Source organism: Rhamphochromis longiceps, linkage group LG19 (assembly GCF_057381845.1).
Source record: "Rhamphochromis longiceps isolate RC_006_pf linkage group LG19, R_longiceps_female_GT1.1, whole genome shotgun sequence".
Taxonomy (NCBI): Eukaryota; Metazoa; Chordata; class Actinopteri; order Cichliformes; family Cichlidae; genus Rhamphochromis; species Rhamphochromis longiceps.
This window is the reverse complement of record NC_140575.1, coordinates 27,485,027-27,498,750: the sequence shown is the minus strand read 5'-3', so window position 1 is coordinate 27,498,750 and position 13,724 is coordinate 27,485,027. Positions and strand designations below refer to the sequence as shown.

The 13,724-nt window shown below is 39.4% G+C and overlaps 1 protein-coding gene across 2 annotated transcripts in view; it reads left to right on the top strand.

Moving 5' to 3' along the window:
• Positions 1–13,724, top strand: part of begain (brain-enriched guanylate kinase-associated) — a 64,196-nt gene that overhangs the window by 32,211 nt on the left and 18,261 nt on the right. For both annotated transcript variants that reach the window (XM_085390701.1, XM_085390702.1), the window contains one exon: positions 3,140–3,206. In XM_085390701.1, coding sequence (XP_085246827.1) covers positions 3,140–3,206 — 67 coding nt within the window. The remainder of the gene's footprint in view (positions 1–3,139; positions 3,207–13,724) is intronic.

Sequence of the window (13,724 nt, the reverse complement as noted above, 5' to 3'; positions counted from 1 at the left end):
CATAAAGAGGGAAAGCATCTTGACTTGCTTTATGATTGCATTCTTTTGGTTGTTACCAAGTGCTCATGACCATAGGTGAAGGTAAGCTCTCTCTTAACTACAGCAATCCAGTACAATGCCCACAGTGCTGTTGATGTTGCAGCAATCTGCCAGTACATCCTTACTTGGAACAGCTCCAGTGGATGCCAGAGGCACATAAATGAAGCCAGAAGAACTACATCATCAAAAATCAAGGATGCAACTCTGAGTTTCCCAAAATAGACACCGTCCTATTCACAGTGTTGGGAAGGTTACTTTTAAAATATATTCCACTACAGATTACAGAATACATGCCCCAAAATGTATTTTGTAACATATTCCGTTACGTTACTCAATAAGAGTAACGTATTCTGAATACTTTGGATTACTTAATATATTATCATGCTTTTTACAACTGCATAAATGTACTATTGCTGTGTGATTTATTACTATTACTGAAGGTTACTCGCCATACCAATACCTACTAAATTTTTAAATCTTAATATAAAATGAGTAATAGTAGGGTGGACATTATGTAAGGCTGCACTTTTTGCAGTGATTTCATATAGAAAACTATTCCACGCGTATATAAAACAGGTTCGCGGCTCCGAACTGTAGTAAAGGGACCTCTGGCTAATACGTCGGGTTTGTGTCGGGCTCATACCCGAAAACTAGCTTTACGTCGTTGTCTGGGTCAACTTTGCTAGCGTGAGACAGAGAGAGGCGTTGAAAGGCTGCTCCAATGGAACTTATTGTTTCAGAGGAAAACACGAACACAGTGTACAGTCGAGTCTTAATATAAACATATTTTGTATTTTAAATACGTAACGCTGGTACATCTATTCCGTTACTCCCCAGCACTGCCTATCCATCATTATAGTAATTAAGTCCATATTGGATGAGTCCAAACTTTTATGACATGACTTCATGACATAGACACAGACTTTATTTAATGCCACACTGGGGAAATCCACTTGTTACAGCAGCACAAGGGACAGGAAGAAAAATGTGAAGTAGAGCTATATTAGAAAACAATAAAAATAGAAAAAATACATTAGAAAATTTGTGTACAAACGCCAGTATTGATTCAGAATGAGCCTGTTCTAAAGCATCTGATATAAGGCTATTGTATTTAATGGAAAGTAAACTAAAAACTAAAACTTGATATTTTAATTAAATAACTAATTAAAAATTTCAATAAGACTTTTGAAAAAACTAACGATTTTGTGAACTGGGAAAATTAACTCAAATTAAATAAAAAATGCAGAGGAAAGAAAAACCTTAGTTTTAGTGTTTGTTAGTTTAATAAACATTTTATTGCAGTGTACCTGATGAAGTGTTGATGGACATGTTTACTGAAGATTCTTCAGTTCAGTAAACATGAACCTATAAAAGTGAGTAAAATGCAGCTGAAATATAAAAAAATCAAAGGTTTACTTATTCAAATAGTGAATATTAATCATTAAAGTAAAGTGAATGTGTCATGATCTGAGGAGTTGGCATATCATATGTGTGTCGGGATTCAAGGAATGTGGAAACCCAAGTGCAGATATGCATAGGCAAATACAAGTTAAGTAAAGACGAGCCATTTATTTAGGAAACAGGAAGAGAATTAAGTAAACAGAACGATAATATACACATGAATTGACTGAATTCAATGGAATTGACACATGAGGAAGGGGGCACAGCGTGTGTCAGACACTTAGCTCAAGAAATACAAGACAAGGAACCAACTACATACTGGGAACAGAGATAGTACTAAGACAGACTGGACACGAAAGAAAACTAATTAAACCAAAAAAACAAGTGCTAAAAAGGCAAATAACTAAACTAGGAAGCACTGGGGAGAAATCATGTCCACATGGAGAGATCAAAATAGACCAGAAAACATAGTCCCAGGGACAGGCCTGTCCACTGGGGACCAACAGATGCAACAGTTCATGGGGGCCAGCTCCCCCACAACGCAAGCTCCAGGGCAGATGTCAACGTAGTCAAGTCATTTCTGGGAACCAGTCGCAGAGCCAGAGCTCTGGCAGCCAGCCATTGGGGAGCCCGTAGGCGACACTGACGACCCCTCCAGTGACTTAGGTGGTACTTTGATTAACTTAAATGTCTTGATAAACTGTGCCTAGGTGGCCTGAAGTCCTTCAACACTCCTGATACAATGCATGCCAGTCATATTTCGCAAGTTGCACAATTTTACTTCATAACAAAGCTCAGTTTGTTCATGCACCTTTAATATGAGTAACAGTGCTCAGTGTTCCCTTATTATGGCAGGTTTTACTACAGTTATTTATTCACTATGGTGTGAGCCACTCTCTGTCAGCTCTACTCACTCATTCCCATTTATGCTCCCTCTTTAGCTTGTCAAATCTCTTCCAGACCTTTGTTTTATGATCTGTCTTTGCCTCTGATCTCTACTGCCCACAGTCTCCAAATCTGTCTGCTTAATGGAGCCATAAATGCTAGTTTATCAACACTCTCTTTGGCCTGAGAGCTAATGGGAAATGTAATACAGAGCTGAGAGGTGACAGGATAAAATAAGAGGAATAAGTTAACAAATATAAAATCAGGGGCATGTTACATTAAGCATTAAGCTAATGCAATGGTCTACTTAAGAGCAAAACCGATAATAAATACTAATATTATCAGTAAGGGAAAATAACAAAATGATAAAAACTACAGAAAATGAAGAAACAGAATTTAAAAGGGAGGAAAAAACTTATGTGGTATTTAACTATAAAGTCATAGTCATGCTTCCTTATTCTTTTCATATAAGATTTATGGATGTAAAAGTTTTTTGTGCCCACTTTTTATGTGTTAGATTCCCCTGGTGTTGCACTTAAACATATCATCAGCCCTTTTTGTGGCATTTTAGTTCAGCAGATTTATAACCACAGTGATCCTTAAGTCTAAGTAAGAACTTAAGATATCCTGCAAATCCCATCTGAGACTTTCTGTCAGCGCTGATGTTGTAAATGCTTTATTCCTCTAAATTTATGTGCTGATCACCGCTGCTTGTTTTGGTTTACGAACAGTAAAACACCCTTTACTCGTCATATTGTGCAGTTTGCATTTTTAAGTGCGTTAACTTCTCCGTTCGTTTTTTTTTTTTTTGCAGGATCCAGAGTAGCTATGCAGCTCTTCAGAGGATCAACCAGGATTTGGAGGACAAGATGCACAGGGCGGTAAGAATCCCCTGCTGAAGTTTTTGCAAGTCTTTTTTAATTTTTTTTAAAACCTTGCGTAACTGTATCTTTCATTGACACTGAAGCATCCAGTTACATAAGGTTACATATAGTACAAGCGCCACTAAAATCTTATTTTGTTTTGTAAATCATGGTGGAAGGTATTCTTTATTGTGTTGGAAAACATCACAGTGTTCTTGATGTTTTCCATATGGACATTAAAACTATGTCATTTCACAGTCTGTACAGTTATGAAAAGTTATTTGGTAAGCCGAACACGTCAAATTAATTTTACATCATGGGCTACATACAGGGAGTGCAGAATTATTAGGCAAATGAGTATTTTGTCCACATCATCCTCTTCATGCATGTTGTCTTACTCCAAGCTGTATAGGCTCGAAAGCCTACTACCAATTAAGCATATTAGGTGATGTGTATCTCTGTAATGAGAAGGGGTGTGGTCTAATGACATCAACACCCTATATCAGGTGTGCATAATTATTAGGCAACGTCCTTTCCTTTGGCAAAATGGGTCAAAAGAAGGACTTGACAGGCTCAGAAAAGTCAAAAATAGTGAGATATCTTGCAGAGGGATGCAGCAGTCTCAAAATTGCAAAGCTTCTGAAGCGTGATCATCGAACAATCGAGCGTTTCATTCAAAATAGTCAACAGGGTCGCAAGAAGCGTGTGGAAAAACCAAGGCGCAAAATAACTGCCCATGAACTGAGAAAAGTCAAGCGTGCAGCTGCCAAGATGCCACTTGCCACCAGTTTGGCCATATTTCAGAGCTGCAACATCACTGGAGTGCCCAAAAGCACAAGGTGTGCAATACTCAGAGACATGGCCAAGATAAGAAAGGCTGAAAGACGACCACCACTGAACAAGACACACAAGCTGAAACGTCAAGACTGGGCCAAGAAATATCTCAAGACTGATTTTTCTAAGGTTTTATGGACTGATGAAATGAGAGTGAGTCTTGATGGGCCAGATGGATGGGCCCGTGGCTGGATTGGTAAAGGGCAGAGAGCTCCAGTCCGACTCAGACGCCAGCAAGGTGGAGGTGGAGTACTGGTTTGGGCTGGTATCATCAAAGATGAGCTTGTGGGGCCTTTTCGGGTTGAGGATGGAGTCAAGCTCAACTCCCAGTCCTACTGCCAGTTTCTGGAAGACACCTTCTTCAAGCAGTGGTACAGGAAGAAGTCTGCATCCTTCAAGAAAAACATGATTTTCATGCAGGACAATGCTCCATCACACGCGTCCAAGTACTCCACAGCGTGGCTGGCAAGAAAGGGTATAAAAGAAGAAAAACTAATGACATGGCCACCTTGTTCACCTGATCTGAACCCCATTGAGAACCTGTGGTCCATCATCAAATGTGAGATTTACAAGGAGGGAAAACAGTACACCTCTCTGAACAGTGTCTGGGAGGCTGTGGTTGCTGTGGTTTAATTTTAAAAGGGGCAGTTTATCCTTCAAGCTCGGGTCCTCTACCAGAGACCTGGGAGCTTGAGGGTCCTGCGCAGTATCTTAGCTGTTCCCAGGACTGCGCTCTTCTGGACAGAGATCTCCGATGTTGTTCCCGGGATCTGGAGCCACTCGCCTAGCTTGGGAGTCACCGCACCTAGTGCTCCGATTACCACGGGGACCACCGTTACCTTCACCCTCCACATCCTCTCGAGCTCTTCTCTGAGCCCTTGGTATTTCTCCAGCTTCTCGTGTTCCTTCTTCCTGATATTGCTGTCATTCGGAACCGCTACATCGATCACTACGGCCGTCTTCTTGTGTTTGTCTACCACCACTATGTCCGGTTGGTTAGCCACCACCATTTTGTCCGTCTGTACCTGGAAGTCCCACAGGATCTTAGCTCGGTCATTCTCTACCACCCTTGGGGGCGTCTCCCATTTTGACCTCGGGACTTCCAGGTTATACTCGGCACAGATGTTCCTGTACACTATGCTGGCCACTTGGTTATGGCGTTCCATGTATGCCTTGCCTGCTAGCATGTGCTGGATTGTCTCTGGGGCATCTTTACACAGCCTGCACCTGGGGTCTTGCCTGGTGTGATAGACCCCAGCCTCTATGGATCTTGTACTCAGAGCTTGTTCTTGTGCTGCCATGATTAGTGCCTCTCTGCTGTCTTTCAGTCCAGCTTTGTCCAGCCACTGGTAGGATTTCTGGATATCAGCCACCTCCTCTATCTGCTGGTGGTACATACTGTGCAGGGGCCTGTCCTTCCATGATGGTTCCTCGTCTCCCTCCTCTTTCTTGGGTTTCTGCTGCCTGAGGGTATTCACTGAGCACTCGGTCAGTTGGGGCCATCTTCCCAATGTATTCTTGGATGTTCGTTGTCTCATCCTGGACTGTGGTGCTGACACTCACCAGTCCCCGGCCCCCTTCCTTCCGCTTAGCGTACAGCCTCAGGGTGCTGGACTTGGGGTGAAACCCTCCATGCATGGTAAGGAGCTTTCTTGTCTTTATGTCAGTGGCTTCTATCTCCTCGTTTGGCCAACTTATTATACCAGCTGGGTACCTGATCACGGTAATCAATCCAGGCACAGGTTGGTCAGCCTGGTCTTGCAGTCTCGGCTGACTGTTCTTTCTATCAGTAGCTGGTGTTTTGCGCCTCTGGTATTCTTGCCAATCCCTTTCAGTGCCCTGCTCATGTATTGACCCATGTGCCTGTTCATCTTAGCCGATATGATGCCTGACAGGAGCTTCCATGTAGTACTGAGGCGGTAGTTGTATGGGACCGGTCCCTTCTTGGGGTCCTGGGGTTCTTGGGGTCTTCAGCCAGTAGGCGTGAACCATGTCGGGGCCTGGTGCTGTCCAACTCTTCATACTGGAGACCCTTGCTTGGATGTCTGCCACCGTGATGGTTACTGGACCCTGTTCAGGGAGGTTGCTATGGTCTGGTCCTCTGCTCCAAAGGCCTGTAGTCTAACCACTATGCTATCCAGCTGCTATATATATATATATATATATTTAGGGATGGGTATTGATAAGATTTTCACGATTCCGATTCCATTTTCGATTCTGTTTAACGATTCGATTCTTTATCGATTCTCTTATCGATTCTTTTTTTTTTTAAAAAGGAGAACACTAAGGTCGATTAGCTTAGAACTTTGTTTTATATCTTCTCTTCGAACAAGGTAGAAATTTAGGAGTAACATGGCCTTACAAACCCAACAGTGAGATCTTAAGAGATCCCGCCTACGGCTCTTCAATGGGGTGTCACAGGGTCCCCAGGAAAAAAAATTGAAAATGTAAAATAATAAAATAAATATTCTTCTGTAGCAATAACAAAGTATAACATAAATTGTTCTGTGGCAACTACACAAGAATATCCAGTAATGTCCCTGCCTACAATTAAACACATTCACTTACTGAAAATCAGGGCATCTGCTGTGGCAGCCTTTTACCACAAATTTAGTCACTGCTCGGTGACATTCGTCTATCCTGGCCTGAAAGGAGACGCTACCAGTAGACTGCAGCGAGAACTGCCAGCATCTGAGCCAGCCAGACTCTGTCCGTCTCTCTCATCATGGTCACCTAAATGCACAGTAATGGCAGGTTTTGTAATAAGGCAGATCGCGCTAACATAATATGCACTGTTAGTTGATTATTTACCTGCCACATTAACGGGAGAGGACGTGCAAACGTTACTGCTGCTGCTGGGTTGAGATTCACGAGTCCGGAGCGGAATTAAAAACCCGACATTCATTTAAGGTCATCGCGTGTTTTGTGAGCAAATGATTTTGCATATTCGTAGTGTTTCCTCCCTTAAATGAAATATCTACTTTGCAAGTATTGCAAGTTGCCCTGTTGTCATCCGTTCTCATAAAGTATAATCAAACTTTTGAGCGTTTGAGCCGCTTAGGCGCCGTGTTTCCTGCCAGGTAAATGAGGCTCCGCAACGTGGTGACGTCATTCGGGGCGACTGGAATCCATAAGGGAATCGTTTGCAAAAATGGCAAACAATTCCAAGGAATTGAAACAGTGGCAACCGGTTCTCAACAAGAACCGGTTTTCGATACCCATCCCTAATGTGTGTGTGTGTGTGTGTGTGTGTGTGTGTGTGTGTGTGTGTGTGTGTGTGTGTGTGTGTGTGTATATATATATATATATATATATATATATATATATATATATATATATATATATATATATATATATATATATATAAATAAAAAGAAAAGATACCAGAGTTTGATGTAAACAGACTTAACAGCGCAGGTAGGAAACAACCCAATCTCAAAACGAATTCGCCAGTTAGGATTAGATGTAACTTTATGTGCAAAAGATTTTGTTAAATAATACAAAATGTGGAAGCATAGGAACACTTTCATTTTTAAGACCAAAGTGATCTGTTGATATTACTCAAACTTGGGTCTAAATCATGACAGTTCATTTTAATGAGACCCACTACATCTATGCTTAGACTGGAATTCATTGATGCCATTGGTTCTGCTATCATTGTTAATACTGACGTTAAAAAAGCAAGCTCTAATATTCTGCATGTATATTACAGTAAATTATGATGTACAGATGTAACAAATGCAGAATACTTTAAATAGACAAATTTTGGCGTTATCTCAAAATTTGAAGTTATGTATGTTGAAATGTTTTAACTCAAAATGCTGAGAAAATAAGTAGAAATGGACAAAAACACAGTAGAGCTGGGCAGTGGCACAAAGTAGCTCCAGACAAATATATTTAGATATTATGTTGTGATGACTTAGCTTAAGGAGCTAAGTTCTACCTTTAGTTTATCTATGATTCATATCCAACAGAAAACAGTGGCTTATACATTACTCCTGCAGACAGACGATGTTTAGATGTCCAATTAAAAAATTAAATTAAACAACTCTTATTTTAGGCTCTGGAGTACATGCTCATTGTGCGCTGACACATTTGCAGTGGCTTGGTAGCTTTCCCCTTCCCTGCCTTTCACAATGCTTCTCACCCTAATATTTTCATGTTTTCAAAAACATATTTTGGTAATTTCAGTGTTTATGTAAAATATTTGCTCACCCATAATAAAAGAAAGTTGGAGTAAAGGTTTAAACACGGTTATCCATTCATAAAATACGACACTCTGTTAAAGATCAAGAGTATTTTTGTTTTTTTCCATCAACTAGCAACATGTAACGACCGCTGACATATTAATGCATCAGTAATTACTGTGTAATCCACCAAATGAAATGCAATAACAGAACATTAACTTGCAGCAGATAAATGTCCATTTTCTGGTATTTCTACTGTGACTTAAGTAAAGGATGTGCATATTTTTTTTTCGAGCTATAAATATAAATGGGCTTGTTCGACCTTCAGGCTGCATAACTACATTTTCAGCCTCTCTCTTTCTCTCCCTCTGAGCTTTCACATTTCCTGACCGCTGTGCCTGTTTGTATTGATATTAGCACGAAGTGCAGAATCCTAATGGTGTATGTAAGTACCACAGCGGTCTCCCTAAGACTCTCATAAAAGATGTATGACAGTGATGGGGATTTGTGAGCTCAACCACATACTTGTATACACACATGTACGCAGTAAGCAGGTTTTGACCCAAAGCTTGACCTGGAATCCTCTCCTTGAGAGCATCAAGTCCTGTTACCAGGAGACCATTACTTATAGTTTGGGGGGTTTTCAGAATTTCTTCTTCCTGTCATAGATTAGAGTTGTAGAAAGACAGCAGCAGAGATGTGTTTACCAGTATCTGTTTCCTGAGGCTTCAGCTTTGTATCCTTAACAATTTCTTGTCTTTTCAGTTAGATCAGTCCAAATATTATAATGTTGTCTAACAACAAACAAGGTTCCAATTGCACTGCTGGTTTGTTTGTTTGTTTGTTGGTTTGTTTTTTGTCTAGTGCAACTCCTGTTGGATTTGTTTCTTTTAATTTTATTATATTGTTCCCTGGTGTAGAAATGCCACAATATATTTGACAATATAACATTATTGTTGCTTTATGATAATCAGTTTCATTTCTTCTTTATTTTATTTTTGGAGAAATTGTCTTTTTTCATCAGTTTGGCACAGCAGAAGATTTATCCCAAATTAATTCAGCCTAAGAAAAACACACTCAGAGTCACAGTTCTGTGAAGTATAGACCACGAGATTTAGTCATTAGGTTCACAAGCCACATACAGTCCTGTTGTCTCACATTATCTGAATCAATTAAAGTATTTTTTAACTCAAAACTGTTCCCTTTCATTCAGTGTTAAGTGTACGTTCTGAAAACACACATATATTAAACCACCTAGCAAATAATAGCTTAAGAAAAACAAGCAGAATGTCAACAACATGTCCCTGTTCTTTGACATTCAGTCAGTCAGTCTACTGTCATTACAAAGAAATGCAAATGGCTCAGTCAAAGGCACAGCTCATTGACTTAACCATCTTACTTTTCTGTGACATGGCAGGCTGTGGGTGATGTCTTTACTTTTGTCAGTTCAAGGGCTGTAAAACTGATGATGATATTTTAGGTCTGTCAAGCTGTGATGATCGTAGACCAGTGATTTAACACACAAATAACTATTGTTTGAATATGGTCTGGTACAAGGACTGGACTGAAAATGAGTGATAACGTAGCCAATGTCTGAATAAAAATTCTAAAAGACCTTCAGAAATCCTGGAGAACTACTCATCCACCACTGTAAAATATTACAAGAAAGTCTGACTCTTTGGAAGCCAAATGTAAAGAAATGAGGGGGTGGTTCAAGACTTTTGTTTCAGCTCCAAATATAATTTAAAGTTTCCAGGTGAATGTGTCAAGAAACTTGATAAAGCTATTGTCTGACGTTGTTTTTGATGTTTCCCTAATGCCAGTCAACAGAAAGTATGAATGCAAATGCAGATTTTTTGTGTCTGTAGCTGTACAGTCTAAACTAAGTGTAATATTATCCACACCCATGTGTTCAAATGTAAATCAATGACTCTATTAAATGTTTGGAGTCATGATCAGCAGCCTGTATAGAAACACAAGATGCAAGGACTTCAGATCTTCAAATGCAGTGATCATAATAAGTAGCAACAATAAACTACAGTGTGATCTTATACAACCAGATAATTTATGAATGATGATGACATTTACGCTCGCCATTCTGTGTCTCTCGTCTAAGAAATGAGAAATCTGCTGCAATCGATTTCAACACACCTGTTCAGCAGCAGAACCACTCTCATCTCGCTCAAAGCAATTACATGATCAAAGACAGGGAGAGCAATCAATGTCCAAAGTAATTGGTCTTAGCTGCCTCGCAACCCTGTTAGAAAACTATTACAGCTAACTGCTGTGCTAGTCACCTCAGCAGCAGCTGTCCAATCGCATCAGGTTGAGAGGTTTCCCAAGTATTTTCCCAGCCTCAGCTTTAGGACTTAAAAGCCAGAATCAGTGAAAAAGATGAGCCAGCTCTACAGCAAAGCCTGTCTTATGACAGACTTACAGTATCTTGATTAGCCTGGATTGTTATCTCATCAAAGGTTTGATCCATTTGGCTTGTCTGTGCAGCACACTCACTGATAGAAGAAGATTCTGTGTAATTATTAGAGAAGTAGCAACAAGGTTATCGAGCCTCGGCGGATGAAATAGGGAGATAAAAATGTATTTCTATAGTCAGCTGCTTTTCATCTCGCACTTAACTTGTCCGTTTTCTTTCAGTTGTTATGAGGCTGTTGGAGTCTCATTGTAAGATCAACTTGCTTTGATGCTTTTGATCATGTAACAGATTCTCCAATTACATATGAAGTAATGTCATCCAGTTGTGTTGGATTTGGAAATGTTCAAATTTTCTGAGATTTTTAAAGAGTTGGCATTCCTGACATGATGAGCTTGAAAGTTCATTTTATACACCTTGGAAACATCAGAAGAAAAAATATTCTAACTTACTTCAGTAGCTGGTTAACAACAAACAAACTGTCACTTTTTGCTGTCAGCATCTGGAAATGATTTCAACTTGTTTTCATTCATCAAGAGGTCATTTCTTCCATGGCAATAAAGCACTTCATAAAAGCCACTAGAAAACCCCTGAGTCTATCCAGACTTCCTTGATCTAGCTAACTGTAAAAGACAGTGACTTGAAGAGACTCATTAGCTTAATTAGCTCTATAAAATCTCTGTGATCTATGTTTGACCAGGACTTTTTATGTTAAATGTCATTACATCTCGCTTTCCTTCAAGTGAAGGGTAATGTGAAAGTTTTGATCCACACCTCTCTTCTTTCTGTTTTGCTTCCAAGGAGCCAAAAGTGGTCTGCAGCACTAGTTTTCCAGGCTTTCTGAAGGGCATTCAAAGTTGTTCTGTGAATACTGGCTGCACATAAACACTGAATTTGTTCCTATTTTAATATTTGTCTCTACAAAAAGAAGACATCAATAAAATAATGCTTTTTCCACCAACAAGGTGATTCCCAAACAGGCACACCAAAAACATGGTGTGCTGTGTACTTCATGGTGTACTTCAAAAATTTGAAGTAACTTTTGGAAACAAAGGACAAGAGAAGAAGCTGTCAAAATAACAATTATCTCCTACAGATGAACAGTATCTAAAAGTCAAGTCCTGGATTCACCTTCAGGTGATCCACCTTCTGTTCACCAAAGCCTCGTTAGAACTGGTCTCAGTGGAAGGATGGCTGTAAAGAAACCATTCTTAAAGGAAGGGAAACATGGATAAAATGCTGAGTTATGCAAAATTGCAAAAAAAACCAAAAAAAACAAAAACTGGACTACTGGACTGAAAATCTGAAAATTATGAATCCTATTTTTTTTTTTAATCAAATGGTTCTCAATATGTATTTTTGAGTGTTTACAGCCAAACCATGAAATAGTCTCCACCTTGTTTTATAGATATAAAACAAGGTGGAGACTATTTCAGGGTTTGGGTCTGCATTTCAGTCAGTGGTTCCTGGTGTGTTGTCAAAAGTGATGGAATTATGAGGCTGCATTTCAATGTTGTATTTCAATATGTTTCAATGAATCACTGCATTTATTTTCCATTTTCTCAGCAAACATTAAAGAAATGAGAGGTGGATTAAGACTTTTGCACAGTATTGTAATTTCCCCCCAAAAAAGGCATCTCGTGTTTACGCCTATTTAATATGTGGCCAGTGGTATGTTAGCAGATATGCAGAAATAGCCAAACAACAACATATTTGTTTTTAATGATTATAATAAGCAGAAGCTACAGTGAATGGTATTGGTTGTGGCAGATAATGGAGGTTTAGTCATGCGTGGTAGTGGATCAGTGAGATGTGAAAACTGTAATAAATCAGAGCAATCATGAAATACAGTGCTGTATATTCAGTAGATAGCCACTTACACCAACATCTGTCCCACATGATATGCAGTCTATTACTGCTGATGTTTGGATCTAATAGTTATTGCTTTGTCACACTTCTGCCATGAACAGCATAAATGCCTTCAGTGTGTTTCCATCATACAGTCACACACATCAATGCATTCTGCTCATGTGAAACTCTTTTCAAAGGCATTGTCTTTCAAGCAGAGGGCCTTGGTGTAGCAAATCGGTCTTCATGGCAGGAGACAGTATTGGGATTTTTTTTTTCTGAGACAGGGCCTATTGGGATTGCTATTTCTTTTGATGTCATGTCATGCAATGGCATTTCAAGGGGGGAATATATTCCTTTGTAGAAGACAGACCAGGCAGGCAGTGACTAAAGCAGTTCCAGTCAGATCAGACACGTAATTAAAAGTTCTGAGAAGCCTGAAATGGCAAGGTCAACTGAAAAACAATGATGACTAAAACTAATTCATAAAGAGCAAAGCAAGTGATTAACACCTGGAAGAACTGGCAAGTTGTAGGCTGTGATGACATTGGTATAGCTGTGCTCAGTAGTTGTAGCCAGCGTGGATCAAGAAGGACATTGCTGAAATATAGCTTTGACAGTCCTCGCGTTAGATGAGTTATAGCTTGGTGACTGTTAGACTGTTTAGTAGGAATTCAAATTAATCTTTGAGGCTCTCCCAGGCAGTGCTGGTGCAAGCAGAAAATACATATTTGCATACAATTGTTAGTCAAGTAAGCTTTTGCCTGTGTTACCCAAAATATCCCTCAGACTTCAGAACAGAGGAAAGTTTTAAAATTCAGACTAAATACTGAACAAACAATAACTACAAGAAATGTAGACTTCAAAATACTGCCAGTACTTATAACTGGATAATAGGCTTTTATATAGGTTTTTATATGATATATATTATTTAAGTGGAGTACTTTTTCTTTTATTTATTTGGTTGGATGATCCTGGATTATAGTGCTGGAATTGTTAAGGAGCTCTCCGTAGTGCTGAAAGTCTTGTTTCTCTTTTCTCCGTTGACAAACTGACAGGAAATTGAGGTCTTACTCCTAACAGAGATTACATCTTCTTCATCTGTAACTGTCATCCCAAAACAAAAAGGTCTTTTGTAGTTTGACTTAAATAAATAAATACTTACATAAAAAAGCCACCGTTTACTATATTCACAGAGCATTAAAGCTTCAGTTTTACAGGAAGTAAAAGCAACTAAAA